At 39.8% G+C, this 20,719-nt stretch overlaps 3 protein-coding genes across 3 annotated transcripts; 1 reads left to right on the top strand and 2 right to left on the bottom strand.

Moving 5' to 3' along the window:
• Positions 1-4,501: 4,501 nt before the first annotated feature.
• LOC135079200 (myogenesis-regulating glycosidase-like) lies at positions 4,502-12,297 on the bottom strand. Its single transcript, XM_063973787.1, has 9 exons — positions 12,200-12,297; positions 9,626-9,754; positions 8,268-8,474; positions 7,381-8,041; positions 7,100-7,292; positions 6,867-6,976; positions 6,460-6,733; positions 5,261-5,417; positions 4,502-4,834 (listed from the first exon to the last, which is right to left on the bottom strand). Exons 1-9 carry the CDS (start codon positions 12,222-12,224, stop codon positions 4,566-4,568), a joined length of 2,025 nt encoding a protein of 674 aa, XP_063829857.1. The 5' UTR covers positions 12,225-12,297; the 3' UTR covers positions 4,502-4,565.
• A 1,342-nt stretch (positions 12,298-13,639) lies between these two features.
• LOC135079077 (myogenesis-regulating glycosidase-like) lies at positions 13,640-18,289 on the bottom strand. The gene is made up of 9 exons (XM_063973685.1): positions 18,188-18,289; positions 17,517-17,651; positions 16,587-16,754; positions 15,851-16,511; positions 15,581-15,773; positions 15,374-15,483; positions 14,924-15,179; positions 14,336-14,492; positions 13,640-13,910 (listed from the first exon to the last, which is right to left on the bottom strand). The coding sequence occupies exons 1-9, from the start codon at positions 18,210-18,212 to the stop codon at positions 13,723-13,725; spliced, it is 1,893 nt and encodes a 630-aa protein (XP_063829755.1). The 5' UTR covers positions 18,213-18,289; the 3' UTR covers positions 13,640-13,722.
• A 1,652-nt stretch (positions 18,290-19,941) lies between these two features.
• Positions 19,942-20,709, top strand: LOC135079199 (tubulin-specific chaperone A). Its single transcript, XM_063973786.1, has 2 exons — positions 19,942-20,212; positions 20,565-20,709. Exons 1-2 carry the CDS (start codon positions 20,004-20,006, stop codon positions 20,698-20,700), a joined length of 345 nt encoding a protein of 114 aa, XP_063829856.1. The 5' UTR covers positions 19,942-20,003; the 3' UTR covers positions 20,701-20,709.
• Positions 20,710-20,719: the final 10 nt, after the last annotated feature.

Here is a 20,719-nt window from a genome sequence, read left to right as displayed (position 1 = left end):
TGTTAAATTGAGGTACCTATTTGAAACTTTGGGGGAGGCCTTTGTCCAGCAGTGGACGTCATTTGGCTGAGACGACGACGAGACGATTTGAGTTAATGGTTTAATGTGCATAAAAAGATCTCTAAGATAGAGCAAGCACCGTTTTCTATTGCCACAAGATGTAAATGTAAACCCTGCAGTTTTTCATTTTTAGCAGGTGAATTGTTTCAAGAATGTACCTAGTAGAATCATCCCAAAAGTATATTATTTTATTTTATTACAATCATAGCAGCTTTTGATCACAGTATGTATGAAGTCCCTCTATAAACGACGTCACAAATTAGTCACAGGCTTGAACAATAGGCGGCAAAAACTCTCTGCGATCCACTCCCGCGCATCCTCGGCGGAAGAATCTCGAGTGGCGCTTGTATCTAATATCAAGCAGAGTTGATAAAACACTTTATGCCTTGTAAACATGTTTGTTTAATGTTTAGGCGCGACGAATCAAGAAAATATGCTTTTGACGTTAGTTTAGATGCAAATTAAAAAGAGAGTGTAGCTTGTTTCAATCAAGTACATGTAAACATCAGATTTAACCTCGAGACCAACCTTTCCGTCACGAATCTATGTTTCAGATCCCTAACTTGAGAAAACCTTTTACCGACAAAAGGTACTTTTCCATCATCATTTCAAGCATAGGACGTCCACTGCTGAACAGAGGCCTCCCCTAATGATTTCCACAAAGGCCGATTGGTAGCGGCACTAGCGGCCTGCATTCTTCTACAGATTCCCATTAACTCCGAATTTATCAAATCTGGTTTTGAGGGATAGGCATAAACATCCCTAGTAACAACTTTTGATACACAAATATTTGGGTAGAGTTCATCATCATTATCATTTCAGCCACAGGACGTCCACTGCTGAACAAAGGCCTCCCCCAATCACTTCCACATCGCACGGTTGGTAGCGGCCTGCATCCAGCGCCTTCCTGCTACCTTTATCAGGTCGTCGGTCCACCTACTTTTGCTTTAATAATGTTAAAATGACCAAAGCAAATGATCGTTGGAGTAGGTCCTTTATCAATATCTCTGCTTATCTTCAAGAATGCAGCTTTCTTTCCTTGTTAGATTTATTATTTATTATTGCTTGTAATAATAATGTTCCTATAATACTATCCACCACAGGTGTTATCCCTAAACAGCTGCATCAGGCACTTTCTACCCTAAACATCCCGAAACCTACATACATTTCACTCCAAAAAGCAGTAATTTTAAATACTTGCCGAATAGTTCGCAAGTTTCTTCAAGACCATGAACATCCACAGCAACCGAATTAAAACCACTAGTACTGGGAATGCACTTGGCTTAGGCCCGTGCATTCCTGAAATACCAGCTTCAAGCTGAGACACATAAGTGTAAAAAGAAAAATAATAATAATAATAATAAGCCCCGCAGGGCAGCTTTGTGGCGAGCTGTTGGTGAGTAGCGACACCACGGGGCCAGTTGTTAATCCGAGTGCTCCCGAGAGTCAGTCAAGACCCTCGTCTTCGGCTTGCTGAAGTGGAATCCGAGAGGGTCTGCAGGACTTTCACCTCTGGCTTGCCTTAACCGGCCGGCCAGAGTGGAGTCGCTAGAGCTATATGTTCCAGGGGTGGAAGTTAAAGGGCATAACGCCGCGAGTAACTTCGGAGAAAGCGCAGCACACCTCTCTACACCCCTGAGCTGGCAGACGCCAATGTTGCCCCTCAGTCCGGTCTATACGACCCATGACGCCAGGGGGGGCCCATTTAGTCGCTGGCTAGTCACCGCCTGCCATTTTTTCAGTCCGAGACTATGAACCAGGCAGGTGTCCCGTAGTCTCCATCCATAGCCCAGTAACCAGTCCATCCATCCTTCATCCATAACCCTAGTCCATTCTCCAATAACTGCAATAGCTCCTGTGCACAGGCTGGGGATGGTCTCTGGCTACATCCCATGATATAGTCAGAGACTAGATCCAGCATGTGCACCACTTTCACTTTTGTCGATTATTTTGCGCTTAAAACGGCCTCTACGTGTTGGATCTGTATCCCCACGCAAGCCTTATAAAGGACCGGGCCACTTTTGACTCGTGAGCTCCAAAGCGTACAAACATAATAATAATAATAAATCTTTATTTCATTACCAGCGGTTTGCTTATAATAATAGTGATCGATGCCTCCTTTTAAGCTTAAAGAAGCCTGTGCCAGGAGACATCGCTCTTCCTTGGAATATTAAGTGTGCGTAAATACAATTCAATAGGTACTTATACAAAAATAAAAGTAAGCACTAATACTACATAACATCAACTAGGTATACTAAGTATCATAATATCTGTAGTAACAAAGTAAGGGGGATGGCGCGCGCGGAGTGAGTGAGTGTATGTGTGAGTGTGTGTGTGTGTGTGTGTGTGTGTGTGTATGTGAGTGTGTGTGTGTGTGTGTGTGAATGTGTACATGTGTGTTTTATTTTTATTTATTTTTTAATAGTTTAGCTTAAGATTGACTCAATGTCGTCATAAGATTTTGGCTTCAGCCATTTCATTAAAAGTTTCTTGCACTCGAAGTAATTTTTGTCATAAATATTAATCTCCTTATTAAGTAAATTATAGAGATACACAGAACGCCTATCATATTGCTTTTTTGCAAAGAAGGTTTTAAATCTAGGAGCATGTGCAACAATATCTTTCATAATAATGACATCAATAACACTTGTCTCTTCCCCCTAAGCTTTGACTCTTGTTTGATATTCTTTTGTAATAATGACATCAATAACACTTGTCTCTTCCCCCTAAGCTTTGACTCTTGTTTGATATTAATTTTCTTTATTCATACTGAAGTATTTAAGTTCTTGTAATTATTAATGATTGCAAGAATCGCAGGATTCGGAAACTAATATCCACGACTAATTGAAATTGATTTACTATTCCCTTTTTTCTTTATTAAAATAATAGCTGCAGAACCATTAAGATCTAGTCAAGCTCGCTCTTCACCGTCTAATTAGCATCCCAAATTCCCTATTGTCCCGGAACTGTTAATTGTTAAGCTAATAATGATTGGCACGGATGCAGATTAATATGCAAACGAGAACTATGCAGCGAGTAAACGATGCATTATGCAGGAAGTGGAGATTGGCGACAAAAACACACAGATTCATAAGATAACGGACGTGTTTCATTTAGACACTCGTTAAGGTGTACCTACTTAATTTCACGGTCGTTAGCTTACGTGTATAAAGGTTAAGTGTACCTTTTGTTTTTTCATCTGCTTTGCACAGAAAAGTCGAACCTTAACTTCGAAATACTTCTATGTTCTGATTAATTTCGTTGCGGGTCTAATGACAGTTTAACTTTCCTCGGTATACTTGACCTTCACTGATTGGGTTTTTATTGGAGGTCAAGCTGTAGATCCTGGCTACACAGGAGTTGCAGCGGTGGGAACGAGAGGTAGGAATAGTCACGTTATTGTCTGTGCAACTTGGTTTCTTTTACTAGGTGTTGTAGAGGAGACGATTTGTTAGCTCGAGACATGAACTAAAAAGCGCGCACTGTTACGAACTCGTTAGTAGTTAATAAGTTCCAAAAAATCGTCAATGTGTTAACTCTCCTCTGTTACAACTCTCCTCGCTCTCCCCTACGAACTACGTTATTAACGAAGCAATAGCACGGAATTGCTTACAAGATGGATAAATTGCTTTCTCGTTCTCCTTCAATTTATCTAACCTTACCCTTACCCATCTATGCTTACTTCAGTTTTACTTTACCGAGCAAGTAGAGACGCCGCGTTTTATGCCTTTTGACCATCTACCTGTAAATATCCTGAACTGACTTTTCTTGTATTCTAGAAGGCAGGTACTACGTAATCAATTACGTCAGGCAAGTAGGTAGATATTGTCTACTTAATTGTTTACAGCTCATGTTACTTAATAGTACCTCCAATCAATCAGATACACTCTAGTAACCACTTCTAATTACCGATTGTTGATTACTTTTAATTACTATGTTTACTGACGGTGATAGAGTCGATATCCCTATCTCAATGTCAAGGTGTTTGAAAGTCTGAAACATAGGTTCTCAAAGTTTGGTTAGCGCCCCCCATTGTGTAATGTACAGCATTAATGTACCCCAGTGTCAAAACTTTTGTTAGTAAAGAAGTCATAGATATTCCAAAGAATTTAATAAACAATTCGTGTAGAGTTTGGTATGGTGCGCATTGACATCTCCATTTGTACTCGTAAATAGTAGTTAGTGTTGTGCCAGTTTCTCGTTAAGCATATTCGTTAAATGATAAACGAGAAAGTCTTTACTGACGTTGATTTAAATTATGTCTTACGAAGATCTGACACAGTAACACCCAACACCCCCCACTTTTAAAACCAGTGACCTTTAGCTATTTTTTACGAATGCTAAGTAATTAGGTGATGCGTGATCTTAGCAATCAAATAGATGAATGAATGGTTCTTTATATTCAACAATAGACGAGTAAAATAATTGAAGGAAAACTGCATTTCCAAATATTACACCTTTATTCGTCAATAAATTACTTAAATCTAATCTTGATCAAGTTTTACTTAAAACATAGCAACAATAATACACAATACAATCATCAGAACAGACATAGCAGGGGCTGCAGCAGCGCCTGTTTGACTTGGAGACTCTCTCACGAAGAATGGCAGGGTGTCCAAGGGTGCGGGGTGGCTGTGCAACCAGGTGGGGCCCACGTGGAGCTTAGTCGGGTCTCCTTCTTCCAACCACACGCCAGAGGGCAGGTAGATGTCGCGAGATCTGACGCCTTCTTGGAAAACAGGGGCCACTATGATGTCCTCGCCGAGGAGGTATTCTGAAAGAAAAAGGTCTATAGTTTGTAGTGTAGGAAAGCAACCTCTTTACTGATACAACTGCGCACAGATCAGCCATTGATATGCCTGAATGACCTTGAACTTCGTTTTCCTTTTTCTCTTTCTCTAAAGGTTTAAATTCTCATGTCACTTGTTTTGTACCTAAACATACATTTATCGTCCAGTATATGTGCTCAATTTATAATGGCAATTTTTTATAGTGGCTTTTACAAAGTTCTTCTCATTAGTGATTTGTCACAACACAGCAGAATGTTTATCAAATACACGCTCTGTAGATTTAGCTCTACCTGCCTGTCATTGATGGGATCTACTTAATTCATTTGTGAAATCCAGAACAATTTGGCCTTCTTTAAATGCGCTATCCATGTGTAGTGTGTGTGATGGGTCTATGTTTTTAGTTTCCTTACCATCCCAAATGACCAAGGTCTTTTCATCATCCGGGGCGATCCACCACAGCGGTCCGTTGACCGGTGTACCATGGTTTACCGACGCCTCCATGGCTGCGTAGATATTCTCCGCATACGCCGCGTGTAGGTCCGTGTACTTTTTGCTGATCTCCACCGTCTGTGAGCAAATGGGCATATTTTAGACTAGACATTAGTAAATCCATTGTAATAATGAGCCTCGTTTTGATTCGTTCGTTCGTTTCAGCCGAAAGACGTCCACTGCTGGACAAAGGCCTCCCCCAAGGAATTCCACGAAGACCGATCCTGCGCCGCTCTCATCCAGACACCTCCCGCGACCTTCACCAGATTAGTTTTGATTAGGTCACAAAGAAAGACGTTATTGAAAATAGTGGTCACATGAAATTGTGAAAACATGGCTGGTTCAGCTGGTTCTGAACACTTTATAATTGTAAGACAAATAAGCAATCTTTCAGAAATCATTCTTCAAAGGCGGACTTATATTTCTTAACTAGGCATTTGATATTATCACTGTAACCAAATTGAATAAAAAGGTGTAACTGGCATGTGAACTAGCTTGTAAACGATACTTCAATGAGTTTACGTTCATGTTAGCTGAAATAAAAACCGAATGCAGCATTGATATCACATTGAATGTACCTAATTACGGCATTAGAACAACAATGTAATGCGTTTGATCGGAACTTGTAGGCATTAGCAGTTGACACGTTTTTATGCTGTTCAATTTGTTTGTCTCATGATGTCTTTCTTACAGCAATCGTGTGCGCGCGCAGTGGTAAGATTTTGCCATGAAATTTTATTTCTCCATATTTTTTAACAAGTAACGATTGATTCACATTGTTTCGTTTGTTGTTGTTGTTGCATTGTCATCAAAAGTAAGAGCACTAGATAATTTTATGATAAATAGGTAGTGCCTACAAATACTAGTACCTATCTTATCTTTCTTTAGTCACTCAGAGATGGAAATCATTGTGACACACATGTCAGACATCTGTAAACACTTGAAAATTCACTGAATTCACCGTTACAAACTGAATTTCAAAACAGTTATGTGAAGATGAACATTGGACGTATATTTCATTTGCTTTGATTGTAGTAGAAAGGAAAACGTCAGTAATTTCTCTTATCCCATGTTTGCTGGACAAGCAAGTGCAAGGCTAATTTACATTTTAGTTTCTCACCTCATTATCAAAGTTCCATGGTGCAAAGGAGAACTGCATCACCGGCAAAAACGTATTGGCTTGGACCCATCGGATGAACAGTTCTTTGGTGGGTAAATCCGCTTGCTCGTGGTCTAGGTTGTACCCGTTGCCCCCAATCATGTCTGGTAGGACCAGGGTGTACCCGTTCAGGTTCATCTGGATGGTGGTAGTGACGATGGTGGGCAGACCGTTGTTGGTGCCCCAGATAGAGTCGCGGTCTACCATTCGCACGTAGATTGGCAGATCTTGAGTTCTGAGGGAGAGAGGAGTTGTTCAATTGTTTTGTTAGATGATCAGAATATTCATAGCATAGAAAGTTTTTGAGTTTATTACTTTTAAGATATAGTAGCTATATACGAGTATTTTTGTATTTCTTCAATTATTACCTGAAGCCAGCTCGAACTTCGACCATACCGCCGAATCTTGCGCACGTTCTCACATACGTTTCTACTATGTGATGGGGCTGTAAGTCTATGTCTCCAGTCTGTTGTGAAACCTGAAATATATTATTAGCACATGCTTTGAAAAATATATGGATTAGATTTTAAAGGAACATTTTGGATGGATTTTAAAGCAACATATTTCAAATATCTCCAATTAAAGTAGAATATTAAGTTACCTGAGGTGCAAAACTGCTCTCTCCAGCGTCGAATTTGAAACTGTCAATGCCATAAGTGTCCGCGAGACTCTTGACCCTCAAATACCACCACTCAGCTGCTGCAGGATTGGTAAAGTCTATGTAAGCTGCTTCTGTGCCGTTGTTATTCCACCAGGTGGTCTCAGGGCTTCCAGCCTCATCTAAAACTAAGTATCTGAAAAAAATCATGTTTGTCTTCACAGAAGTCTCAGAAAAAAATATGAATATCTAGTTATTTCCTAAAAGAAAGCAGAAATACTCACCCATTACTTAAAGCTTCAGTATACCAAGGATCGCAGCCCTTATTGATAAACGGATGCACCCAAAGCGTGACTCGGTAATCCAGAGCCTTAATCTCCTCCACAAAATGAGTGAAGTTCGGGAACTTGTTGGTATCTACTGTCAAAGATCCATAGCACACTTCCCATAGGTCATCCACTTCAAATTGTGAGTTGTTGAATCCATGCTCCCTTATTTCGTTAGCGAATTCAATGAGATTGCTCCCGTTGATGTCCCTCGAGTATTGAGCCCAAGTGGACCAGATCGGGTGTTGGACCATCCTGAAGTCCGGGACATCTGAAGGTTGACCCAAGTAGTTGGCGACAGCGTGCTTGTGTGCTGATTTCACGTCTGGCAGTAGCCAAATGTCATACGAGAGAGGAGTGTGTTCTCTCTTTGTAGAGTAGGGTTCTATGATTTGGGCACCGAAGCAGAGATGGTTAGCTAGTAAATTGTTGTAGTCGACAAATAGAGGGACTTCTGGGTGGACGTAGACGTATTCCCCAGCTGAGTTGAGCCAGTATCTCTCTACGATAGCTCCGTTGTTGTTCTCGGAGGAAACGTAAGCGGAGTAGGTGCGGGGAGCATTCTGTATCGGGTACAGCTGGTCGATCTGCATGGGGCCACCATACCACTGCTTATTGCCTGGAAAAATATTAAAGTGCAGATATAATAATTGTAGTATTCATAAAATACAAGGTAGACAAGCTAGTACTTTATTAAGTTCATGTATTGTACACGCAATAGCGATCTAGTGGCCAGAGATTGAAATCTTTCAATACGAAAGTCTTCAGTTTGAAGCTAGAAGGTCCTTTGAAGTCTGATTGTGACCTCAGTTGACACATGATAGAAGAATCACAAGATTATTAACCAAAGTCAATGCAGTCTTCCAGTCTGGTATTCGCCGGCGCGTCCCAGTTGAACTTGATGCCCCTCGCGTTGGTGGCCTGGTCGTAGACCGTGTGGATGGTCAGGTTGGCGGTGCCCAAGTGGACCTCCACGCCGCCCTCGATGTCCTCGATGGTGTAGGGCCCGAAGAGGGTGCGACCAATGTGAGAGAGGACTTTGCGTTCGTCATCTGGGGATTAATGACAGCAGTTAATTTGATGGGCCATTTAAAATGTTTCAAGTAAACGCCATAATCATTCGCAACTGAAGGAACAATCTTTAATGCATGCAATCAGCATTGAGAATATTATAAAGCCATATTAAGTCTCTCCCAGTTTGCATACATAGGTACATATTATGTCATTCTTGAACACAATATTACTAGAATTTCATAGTCTTTGTCTAATGCTCTGAATCGCTTTTCAGACTCCCAATTTTTTTTTATATGATTGATTATTTATTAGTAATTTGTATAGCACTACTAATATTCTCATTTACTCCAGCTAAGCTAAATCCATGACCTGTGTTAGGAGTGGGTTACCACCAGTCTTATTAAATGGCAGATAATCTGTTATTTGGTTTTTATACAAGAAATGCAGCTTGCAGCAAATTGATTGCATTTTTATAGCCCTGAATTCACCGACAATCTGCTCGCTGTTTTATTGACGTAGTAAGAAGTACGATTGTACGACTTTAGTTTTTATTATTCTAGAGTACTAAAACTTGGCACTTAATTATAATAAGGCTAACTGATTACATCACATTTCAATGATTCCATTGATTTCCATGCCTTATCGTTGGCATTGTTGCATTGTTATGTAAATTTTTGATTGTGCTGCGATGTTTGCTTTATTATTCTGGCGTATTAAGATGATGTATAAACGGTTCATGGTAATTTAATGGGGTGGAATTAATTCTGAAGTGTGTTAGAATCTTGATTGCGGTAATAGAGCTTATATAAACAGACTGTCCTAGTAGATCTAAATCAGAAACTGACTAGTCTCCGTGGGAGAATTTCTTTTGTGAAGATATAAAGAAATAATCTTCTACAAGATAGGCATGCGAAGAAGTTTTGCTTCGACAAATTAGGATCACTTAGACTTAGAACTCGCATTTATGATCAATATGATCATGTGTTTCGTGAGGAAACTATTGTTCCTATCGTAGGAATAAGGCCGTCGTCTGACTAAAAAGATCTTAGAGTACTCCATTGTTTGGATATTTGGTGCAGCAGCATCGGAGCTTCCTCTCATCTCGCTTGAAATAAACCTTCAATCTTTTTAGGTCTTTTCTTTTTTTTAAGCTTAATCAATATTGTTTTGGTGAGCATGTGCACAATACCTTCATTGATCAAGATGACTTCGAACCCGCCGGTGATCATGGGCTCCAGCGACAGCGTGAGATCATTGGCGCGCGTGTGCTCCGGCAGGATCAGAGCCGGGTGCGCACGCGCAGCCAGCGTCATTAGCGCTGAAAGCAAAGAGAGTTACAGTTTAGATTAATTTTTTTTAGTTGGAGTTTTTTATCCTGTGCTTGCGATTGAGCTTAGACACTTGTGTGGCTTCAGCGTATCGTCTGAAGTACAAAAAGAAAGAAACATACCTAATGTTTCTTTGGCTTTATCAGGTTGAGAGCAATGTGTAATGTAGAGATAAAGGCACATCTAGCTAAAAACTATGGCATTTTAAGTACATATTTGTAAAGGGACATTAATGTAGCCTTAAAGATGCCCGAACCGAGCACTGGGTGCCCGAAAAGGCAGAGGAGGCACATCTATGAACCCTTTGCATTATGAGAAGTTTTCGGTACAGAAAGTCGGTGATCTGGATTTCAATTCCAACACCATGAAATCTGGGGGCACGGCAGTGCCCTCACCAAGTCGAGCAAAAAAGCGGCACGGCCGTACCATCCTTTTCTCGAAGCAATTCAGGCCATTTTCGACCGCCTGTAACTTCGTTGTGGATAAAACTAGAAGGCAGAATTTTCATTAGCTATGCAGGCATTGTAAAGACACGGTATATTTTAAATTTCATTCAATTTGAACCAGTAGTTTAAGAATTATAACGGGTCAAAGTTTCTTAATTTTGTCACTCACTGACTGACTGACTGACTCACCGATCATCAAAATTCTAAGGCACTTCTAGCAGACCTAGAAGCTTCAAATTTGGAATATAAGTAGTGTTTGGTGTATGAATCAAGGAAAACGCCTATACGCGGGCGCCTATTCAGCATATTAGGTTTTTATTTATTGTTTGTTATGTTTTTGTTTTTTTTTTATGTACTTACTCTTGCCTTGTATACCTTAATTTATAATTATGCTGAATAAAGACTTTCTTATTCTTATTCTTATTTGAAAAACTAAAATATTTGGGGGCACGGTAGTGCAACCGCTAAGTCTAGCAAAATTTTTCAATTTCGGTCCAGTTTTATAAATTTTTAACTACTTACTTAAACTTACTTAAATAACTTTGTAATACCATATAAATATAATGGCGCATGGTAGTGTCCCCGCCAAGTCAAGTAAAATTTTTAAATCTCGGTCCAGTTTTCTAGATACATAACTGCTGTCTACAAAATACAAAAAGAAATGAGATCCCATCAAAAACAATACTTGTCAAAAAAACCAAGTCTCGCAACTCAGTTGTTCTACGGTAAAAAGTTGTGAGATCTATGTAATACCAAGTCGGTTATTAATTTATTCAGTCTCTACTTAAGCGATTCAGTCTTAAAAATCTTTAATGTTTTATATAAGTATATTGACTTGGCCATCGCATGAAAACACGTGTAAATTAAATTATTTAGTGCGATGGCCAAGTCAATATATTTATATAAAACATTAAAGATTTTTAAGACTGAATCGCTTAAGTAGAGACTGAATAAATTAATAACCGACTTGGTATTACATAGATCTCACAACTTTTTACCGTAGAACAACTGAGTTGCGAGACTTGGTTTTTTTGACAAGTATTGTTTTTGATGGGATAGTTATTTATTACAAACATTACGTTTTGTTGATATCCCATTCTTCTGTTTTCACAAACAAATCCTCTACGTGATTGATGATGTTGCGTCATAGTCGGTACCGTCGTTTAATCTAAGAGTGGTTGATACGCAATCTGTTAATGGAACAACGACGTTGAGATCCGAAAACAATATGGTTATCATTTGGACCAATCTACGATACGATATACAGGGTGGTTTAATGTGTCTCTTCGTCAACTGTGTCACTTAGATATGTGGACATAGCTATTGAAATGATTTTAAGTTCAATTCAAACCTTTAATGTTCTGACTAAAGACTGCAATTTCCACATTCTTTGATCCGTATTTCTACTTTGATATTTGTACTGGTTAGAACATCATCTAGTCAACAATATAAGATCCTGAGAACTTCGGAAACCTCAAGGTAGCTTATAAAGTCTAACGGACTCGAGGGTATTTAAAGGAGCTGCTACATGCGAGTTATTTTGTGCTTTAAGGGTCAAAAAGTTTTAGAATCGCTAATTTGACCTAATTTTACTTTCATCCGTCTATAAAAGTGAAATTTTTAAAATGATATAGTAGTTAGTAAAGGGGTTCACTTATTAAACTATCCGGTATTAAAAAGTAGAGCTGAATCGTTTAGATTCCTTGATGGCACCTTTTTCTAATCTTGCAATTCACAAGTCCTTATTGTTATGATGAAGTGAGATTATTAGAAGGCCACTTCGTTCGTTCGTTTCAGCCAAATGACGTCCACTGCTGGACAAAGACCTCCCCCAAAGTTTTCCAAAATGAACGGTCCTGCGCTGCCCGCATCCAGGCTCTTCCCGCGACCTTCACCAGATCGTTGGTCCACCTAGTAGGAGGCCTGCCCATGTTTTGTGGAAGGCCACTTACATAAAACATAATTATAAATAAATAAATAATGACTCACTTAAAAAAGACCTCCACACAGCCATTTTCGTGCACTGCGCCGCCGCACCGTCGAGCTATGTGCCGGTATCGATCTACTCCAACTCCGATAACGCTGTCATCTCGTATCGATCGGTGATATATCTGAAGGGCTAAGCCGTATCTTGGAGATTGCCTAGATAAATTTGTCTTCTTGTACGAAAAGACGTCCTGTAACACTTAGATCTACAGAAATAGCTGTGAAATACGCGTACTTTTAGAAATCCTAACTACTGGTACGCTTTTGTGGCTTGTCATAGTGACTAGACTTTTTTAAATGAAGCAGTCTACTAGTGACTAGATTTATTTGAATATGTAGCAGTCTACGGCTTTATCTTTTTGACAATCGTCGTAATTCGTCATTTTCTTATTCTCATTTCGAATGATTTGCAAATTCATCCAAAACTAGTTCTATAGATGACACAAACTGAATTTGCAAACTGAATTGAATCTAAACAGCAGATTAATACTTTCAGAAAGTTTACGATTCAGTGAATGTCATTACAGTCATTCAATATTGTAATAAAATAAGTACCAATTTTAGAATACCAACTCTAGATTTGTGGGAATATCCTTTAGCTTAATCTCTCATTGGGCAAAATTTAGCGCCACAATTGTTCCACATCGATAACGAAAATGTACAAATCAGCCAGCGATAACCTAATCTGTTTCTATTAGGAACTCCCAACTGCTAACTAACAATACATACTTAGGCCTAGTTTTTTGATTCATAGTTAAAATAACAAACAATCGGCCTCGAACAATGGTTAGCATTACTTTTAGTACATTTTTTAACCATTAGTTTACATTTTGTTAACATTTAACCATTAGTAGCAAAATTTAACAATTTTAGTTATTTTAACTATGAATAAAAAAACTGGGCCTTAGAGAGTTATAGTTTTTAAAGATCCAATTTTCTTTAAAGTAGCTTAATTTACGTTGTTGGATATTTTCTTCTTTTTAAAAGTAGTAAACTACTACCTACTCAACATTTTGTTGGTCTGTGTCTATCACTACCACACGTTGGGCGCCAATAAAGCTCTGCAAGCCTTTTTTAGGCCAAGGCAAATAAAATGTTTTATCGCGGTTTATTTATTTATTTTATTTTATTGGAAAACACAACATTGAATCCATGTGCAATTTCTAAGCCGGCAAGTTTTAGTTTTTCTGATGTTTTTCTGTTTTTCTACACTATTTTCATGGGTTCATTTATGTAATTTCTTTTTAGATGAGAATATTTCGCTTTCTTTGTTAACTAACTACTACACAATCTCAAAATTCTAACCTGTACCTATTTATTATCCGATATCATCAAAACCCATATTTGTTGTTATTCATCATCATTGTGATAATGGTTGAAATATTCGAGCCATAACTCTCAGGTTTCTTTCTGCAGTGTTAGCCGTCAAGTAAAAGAACAGAATTCATAAATAACTTATTTATTTACACAACAGAACACAACACAACATCTCTCTCAATTAAAACCAAAAGAGTAGACACAGCTTCTTAGTCTTCAAGAACGAAATAAGGCAAGGTGTCAAGAGGTGCAGGGTAGTCCATCAACCAGATAGGACCCTGGATGCTTTCGCCAGAGACTCCGTCTTTCCAGAGACCAGTGGGCAAGTAGATGTGGCGGGAGACTGCGCCTTCTTCCATCACTGGGGCAGCCAGGATCTTCTCTCCGAGCAGGAATTCTGGAAAGATGGGGTTATATTTTTTACGCATTGGTTTTCTCCTAGTTTTCTTAATACTGGTGCAGAGGAATGGCAGTTTTCTTATAATGGTATTTTTTTTTATTATGTGGGCTGTTACTACTGGGCATTAGACTTGGAAAACGTAAGAAGTACTAGTTTTCCAAACCATGTAAACGTAGTGTTAGTGCTATTTCCATACCATATTACAGACATGGTCTTCAACCCTTGAGGACATGATTGAGATGATAGACAGGCGCTTTGCCGCATCATTCAATCATTTGCCCAGCCGAAGAATTTTAATAACTGTCTATGTTAGCCAGTGTTGCAAAATTCATAAATCTTAAGGAATGAAAAGGCAAGCTTTTCATTAATGAAAGAATAAAGGTGAAAGAACTGTTTTGATGACAGTTTATTGATCTCCTTACCGTCCCAAATGGGTAGTGCGTCTTCATCAGTAGGGTCCAGCCACCAGATAGGCGCGTTGACAGGGGTGCCATTCTGCACTGACGCTTCCATGGCGGCTGCGATCGCGTCGGCGAAGTCCGCGTGTAACTGCGTGAACTTGCGGCAGATTTCTACGGTCTGGAAATAAACAGATGGAATATTAGATCATCGAACTAAGAAAGGATTAGTAGTTGTCACACTTATGTGGCTGTGGGCAGGGCACATAGCTCGTAGAACTGATAGCCGTTGTGGCGGAAAAGTTCTCAAGTGGTGACGGCCGACGACGGACCGGAAAACGTAGTGTTGGTAGAGTTACCACTTGGTGGACTAACGAAATATTGTGGAAACCCTTGGAGGAGGTATTGGTTCTAGAGTGGACGTCATTTGATTGAAACGAAGAAAAATTATAAAACAGTTCAGGCACAAAAATATCAGTTAAAGAATTGAGGATCGGGAGGTCCCCCTCAAAGCCAAGGATGAAAAACTTTTGAACCTTGGACTCTCATAAAAACTTATAACTTCACCAATGAATGATACATGTTCAAGATATTTTCCGACTTCAAGCTCACCTCTTCGTCATGGTCCCACGGCACAAAGGAGTACTGCAGCGTGGGCATGAAGACATTAGCCTGCAGCCATCTTATGAACAGCTCCTTGCTGGGTTTGTCGTTGTACCCGTTGCCTCCGATCATGTCGGGTAGCACCAGCGTGTAGCCGTTCAGGTTCATCTGCAGGAGAGTCGTGACAAGGGTCGCGAGACCGTTGTTGAAGCCCCAGTACGTGTCTTTGTCGACCATACGGATGAAGACGGGCAGGTCTTGGGTCCTAAGTTAAAAAAAAGTTAAAGTTAAAGCAGGCCAAGAGCTTCCTTGTTGTGGATAAAAAACACTTGAATCATAAAATTACAGACTTTTCATGCTTGCTAAAGTAAGGCATGAGGGCCGAGGGGGTCGCCTAATGACCTTCCAGATAAGCTGTGCTTATGGTGACCTCATGATTCAACAGTCAGGGTTGCTCACCTCATTCCGGACCTGACTTCGATCATGGGCCCGAACTGGGATACGGCGCGTACGTACGCCGCCACAATGTGACCGGGGTGCAGGTCGATGTCGCCATCTTGAACGGGGACCTAAAACGAGAAGAAACTTAGTCACGTTTTATGAAACAAGAGATTAAAGTCTAGTAACGGGAATCACAATAAAGTTAAAGTTTTCTTGACACGTTACCTGAGGGGACCAGCTGGACTCTCCGGCGTCAAACTTCAAGCTGTCAATGCCGTATGTGTCGATGAGGTTCTGGACGCGCTGCGTGTACCAGTTAGAGGCTTCAGGGTTGGTGAAGTCGATGTAACCGGGAACGGAGCCGTTGTTGTTCCACCACGAGGTGTCGGGGCTACCTTCCTCATTCAAGACCAGGTATCTGGAAAGTTTGTTGTAGGCATTGATCTCCTTAATATAGAATTGAAAACGGTAAATTAACTGTCCTAAACAACTTACCCTTTCTCCAAAGCTTCCGAGTACCAGGGATCGCAATCCTTGTTGATGAACGGATGCACCCAGATAGTCACTCTGAAGCCCAGTGACTTGATGTCCTGAATCAGTTGCTTCAAGTCGGGGAGCTTCCTCTCGTCAACGGTCAGAGAACCGTAGCAGATTTCCCATAAGTCGTCAATCTCGAACTGGGCATTCGGGTACCCGTTGTCAACGATTTCGTTTGCGAACTTCCAGAGCAGATCCTGGTCGATTTCACGGGAGTATCTCGCCCACGTGGACCAGACTGGGTACTGGATCATTCTGTAGTCGGGAATACCAGAGGGCTTGCCCAGGTACGTGTCGACGGCGTGTTGATGAGCTATCTTTGGGTCGTCGAAGAACCAGATGTCGTATTTCAAGACGTTACGGGTACGTTTGGTTGAGTAGGGAGCGGTCACTTCGGAGATGAAGCAGATATGGTTTTCTTCTACGTTGTGGTAGTCAACGAAGAGAGGAGCTTCAGGGTGAACGTAGAAGTAGTAACCGGCGGAGTTGAGCCAGTATCTCTCAGAAACGGCTGCGTTGTCGTCCTCCTTGGAGATCATGGAGTATTTTTCCAATTTGCTCTTCTGGAGTGGCCAGATCTGTTCTTTCTGTTCAGGGCCTCCGTACCATTCTTTGTGTCCTGTAATTAAAGGTTTGATTAATTGTAGATCTCTATGAAAATAGTAGTTTTTGCTCAAGTTGTAATAAAACTTACTGAAGTTATAACAGTCCTCAAAGATTTTGTCGCTGGGCCCTTCCCAGGAGACGGAAACCTTCCATCCGCCGCTGGCCTCATCGAGAGCCGCTTCCATGTCGAAGGTCACGCCCTCTTCATGAAGGGCTGCCTTGCGGCCGACGTGCCCGAGGATGATGCTGCCCTTGTCTGGAAAGAGAACATTAATGTTATCAGTTAACTTCTAATGTTTCATGAATTTGTAATTTGGTATGTTTCTTGAGTGGAGAAGATGGAAACATAATGCAGTTAATGTAATGTTAACGATATTATACCATTGAAGTAAATTCTCTGAGTTGTCCTTGCTAGATTATTTTGATGTGACTTGGTGGTCTATCATCAGATAGTCACCTAGACATGTGACGATCACGTGTTTATAGATATATTACACGTCAAATGGTTTTTTCTATTGATAAAATAGTAAATACCATTGCGGGTGTGAACAAAAAAGATCTTATCTCTCAAGTACCGGCAGACATCTCTGCGGGAGATTAAATAGGTAACTGCTATCATATTGTTGATCTTACCTCTTGGTGATTTGAAATGACATTTCGGTTACCTTCGAGAATTAACTGGTGTAATCAGGTGACCCAGTAAAAGAGATCAAGTAAAAAAGGTTGTGGTATTGCTACCCTGATTGCTGCTGTGAGAATAGGCTCAGAATCAATGGGACTTTTCCTACATTTTAAGAAAGTTCTTGTACTGATAGAAATGTTACAGTCAAATCTATCGTACTTATAGATTTTACCTTTTGTCTGTCTATGATATGGATTTAATTAAAGAGGTAGAGTTCGATGAACCTGTGTAGAACAGTTGGGATTAATTTTAAGGTGACCTCGCTAAAATTGTGCGCTGAAAGCCCATGCCGGTAAAGCTGCAATGATGTTGATAAATAAAGGTAGGTATACTTACTACTGGTCAGCACGACCATGGAGTGGCCGCCGGTCTCCCTCTCATTGAGGAAGAAGTCGCGCGTGGTGGCCTTCACGGACGACTTTACAGGCACCTTGTTGGGCTTCGCCACCGCGCATAGCGCCACCGAAACTCCTGGGAACAAGATAAGTGTGATTGACGGGTCTGATCTGGTTCCTGTACTAGGTACTATTGCAAACTGTAGTTGTGAGTTTGGATTCTGCTGGGGTTAAAGGTAGTGTGATGGGCACATTTTAGACTTGGATTCAGGCATGCATCTATACGGAACTATTCGCACTTCTCGTTCCCACCGTTACAACTACTTACTGTAGGATCTACAGCTTGACCGCCAATAGAAACCTAACCCTAACCCATGTAAATCAAGTTTGTCCCAGGGGAAAATAAACTGTCATTGATATGGATTATAATTGTAGTATTTCATAGTAATTTGTAACAACTAATCAATGTAGGATATACTTGTCAATCCGTTATTTTAACATGACGAGAAAAAAGCTCAAGAGACGGACGCTCGAATTCATTAACATCAGTACTATTAATTTTGAAACCAACTTAAATACTTAGGTATACTGTAACTGAAACCGTTTGTTGGTGAATTTAGATCATAATTAATGATGAAATAATTAAGTAATGTAAGATGAAATTAACCCTACCTGCCAATAATAAGAACCACTTCATGTCGCTCGCTCGGCCACTGCGCGCGCGCTCTGGTGATTCGTCTATTTATCTCGTTGTATCGTCGGTTATCCGACAGAGGACATCGATAGTGACAGATAAATGTTATTTTAAATCCCTAAACAATATAGAGGGGGATGCTTTATGTTTCGTTTTTTGCTAAGTCATACAAAGAAGTGGCCGCCGTTTTCTACGATATCCACTAATCACGTAGTTACGCGTAGGTAGAGTGATTGACGTTGGTTATGTGAGACTTCCAGTCTATACTTGAACATTCTACTAAAACTTCCATCATACACGGTACTCCAATGCCAAGAGTGAGAGATCACCGGTATCGCCATATAGTTGTATTTTACCAGTTGCATTTAATGAGATCATGTTTCCTTTTGTCCCGTCAGGAAAATGTAGCACATAAAAATTGCATCTACCTGGGCGGAGGGGAAGAGCAGGGGAGACAGTTATGGGATATGTTACTGGCTCCCGCTAGTTACCTACTAAACACCAGCCGATGGCATCAGGAGTGATGTGGGTTGGGAACACGGGACCCACGCCCACCCATAGCAGTAGCCTATAGGTAGCATTTCGTTTGATCGTTTTCGCCTTTAGGTAGCATTTCGTCTCAGTTATGTCCAAACCTTCTCAAAGTTTTTACCGCATTTCAAACAAAGAATAAAATAAATCGAAGCCATTAAAAGCATTGTGAAACATCCTGTGTTAGTTATGTTAAAAAAGTTATGCAATGGTACACCTTTTCTAGATGGCACTTTATCGTACACACTTTTGAAAAGCTAGTCTTTCGTAAATACAAAAACAAAATTATTTTTTGACTGGTTGTATAGCCTAGCTACATAGATGTTACAGTACAGTACTAAGTAGGTAGTAGACTCTAGCTAGAGTATACTTGACCAATGAATAAAAACATAAATCATGGTCTTGCTTGATGCAGTACTTCTTGGCTTGAAAAGAACAAGCAAGCAAGTAGCAAAAGACGGATAAGATGCGAATACAGTCGTGGGATGTGGTGTTAAAATAAATTGAAACAATAACGGTTACTAAATACCAAAATAGGAACTTGTTGTTAACAAAATACCATGGCGATAAGATACCATCTCAAGAGTAGTTTTTGATAATACAAGTTTGGAATATCTATAGATACTTAAAAGTTACGTAAGGTATCTTCTACCTACCTATTAGGTATTTACTAATTAAAATAGCTGGCTTACATAGGCAATTAGAACAGAAAATCTCTCTGTACTTACATAGATTGACCCTCTACTACATTTACTTAGTTGGCAATTCAAGCCTTTCAAGAAACTGAAATTAGGTAATTCAACAGGAAATACCTATTCATAAAATGAAAAACTTTTATGCCTAGGTTTTAAGTTTTTCAAATTTCAAACTTTTTCGCGGGTATATTTCAGGGGTAATTTTATCAAAATTACAATGGAGAAGGCATACCAACAAATGCGGAGAGTGAGCTCATATTTTTGTCGATGGTTCATTCTATTTATTTGAGTTATTTAGTTTTATAATAGAATTCACTGAAATAAACACCCCGTGTCGTTTTTTCATCGGGGGTTAAAAATGGAGGGGTAATTTAAATAAAGCACCTCCAGTTAATAATGCTTTCTGGCTCAAAGTCATGTGTGTTATACGGACCGGACGGTCAAATAATAAAATTGCTGTGTTTGACATTGACGTTTGGTCGCACCATCTGTCATCTGTGCCTACTCTGCTGTAAAAAAACAAAAGTGGACGAACGAAGCGAAGCGGCAATTTATCTTTGCAATTGCAATGGCAGATCCTAGAATTCGACAAATTAAAATAAAGACGGGTGTAGTGAAGCGCATCGCCAAGGAGAAAGTGGTGTACGAAAAGGAGGCAGAGCAACAGAAGAATAGGGTACAAAAGTTGAAGGACGAGGGTAAAGACGAACATGACATCAGAAAGCAAGAAGAAGTGCTCCAAGAGTCTCTGATGATGGTCCCGGACTGCCAAAGAAGGTAAATTATTAAAGTTTCTAACCTGTTTAATGAGTGTACATTAATTAATTGGCTTTATAATGCGTATTTCCATTGTAATTTCTCGTTGCTACAGCAGATGTTGTGAGGTTAGGTTAGGTTTTATAAGGTTGAAATGTTATTTACTGTTGCAAATAATAAAAGGAATTTACATAAAGTCAAGATAAAAACTCAGTTGATCAGTGTAGAGGAAATTAGTGGATCTTTAACTAATTATTGATCTAAGTTTGTCATCATGAGTCATCATGTTATAAACAATAGTTTCCAGTCTCTTTTCATGACTCATTTTTTATTGTTTGATGCGGTAAATAATAACTTTTTTAATCAATTTCAGACTTGTCAAAGCATTTGCAGACTTAAAAAATACTCTTGAAACAGAACAGGACCTCAAAGAGCACGAAGATTATATTGCTGCACAGCAAGTGTTGAAAGACGCTGAGTGCCAGCTGCCCGAGCCTGTTTCGTCATAATTCTAGTTATTGATATAGT

The sequence above is a fragment of the Ostrinia nubilalis genome, chromosome 16 (assembly GCF_963855985.1).
Source record: "Ostrinia nubilalis chromosome 16, ilOstNubi1.1, whole genome shotgun sequence".
NCBI lineage: Eukaryota > Metazoa > Arthropoda > Insecta > Lepidoptera > Crambidae > Ostrinia > Ostrinia nubilalis.
This window is presented reverse-complemented; position numbering and strand designations above follow the sequence as displayed.

Coding starts and splice junctions, on each gene's coding strand:
- LOC135079200 (XM_063973787.1), bottom strand. CDS start 12,224: ATGGCTGTGTGGAGGTCTTTTTTAA. Junction 8,475..9,625: donor AGTCATCTTGATCAATGAAG/GTATTGTGCACA, acceptor ATTAATCCCCAG/ATGACGAACGCAAAGTCCTC. Junction 6,734..6,866: donor GAAGTTCGAGCTGGCTTCAG/GTAATAATTGAA, acceptor TCTCTCCCTCAG/AACTCAAGATCTGCCAATCT.
- LOC135079077 (XM_063973685.1), bottom strand. CDS start 18,212: ATGAAGTGGTTCTTATTATTGGCAG. Junction 17,652..18,187: donor GTGGTTCTTATTATTGGCAG/GTAGGGTTAATT, acceptor TCTTGTTCCCAG/GAGTTTCGGTGGCGCTATGC. Junction 16,755..17,516: donor CATGGTCGTGCTGACCAGTA/GTAAGTATACCT, acceptor TTCTCTTTCCAG/ACAAGGGCAGCATCATCCTC.
- LOC135079199 (XM_063973786.1), top strand. CDS start 20,004: ATGGCAGATCCTAGAATTCGACAAATTAAAATAAAGACGGGTGTAGTG. Junction 20,213..20,564: donor GTCCCGGACTGCCAAAGAAG/GTAAATTATTAA, acceptor AATCAATTTCAG/ACTTGTCAAAGCATTTGCAG.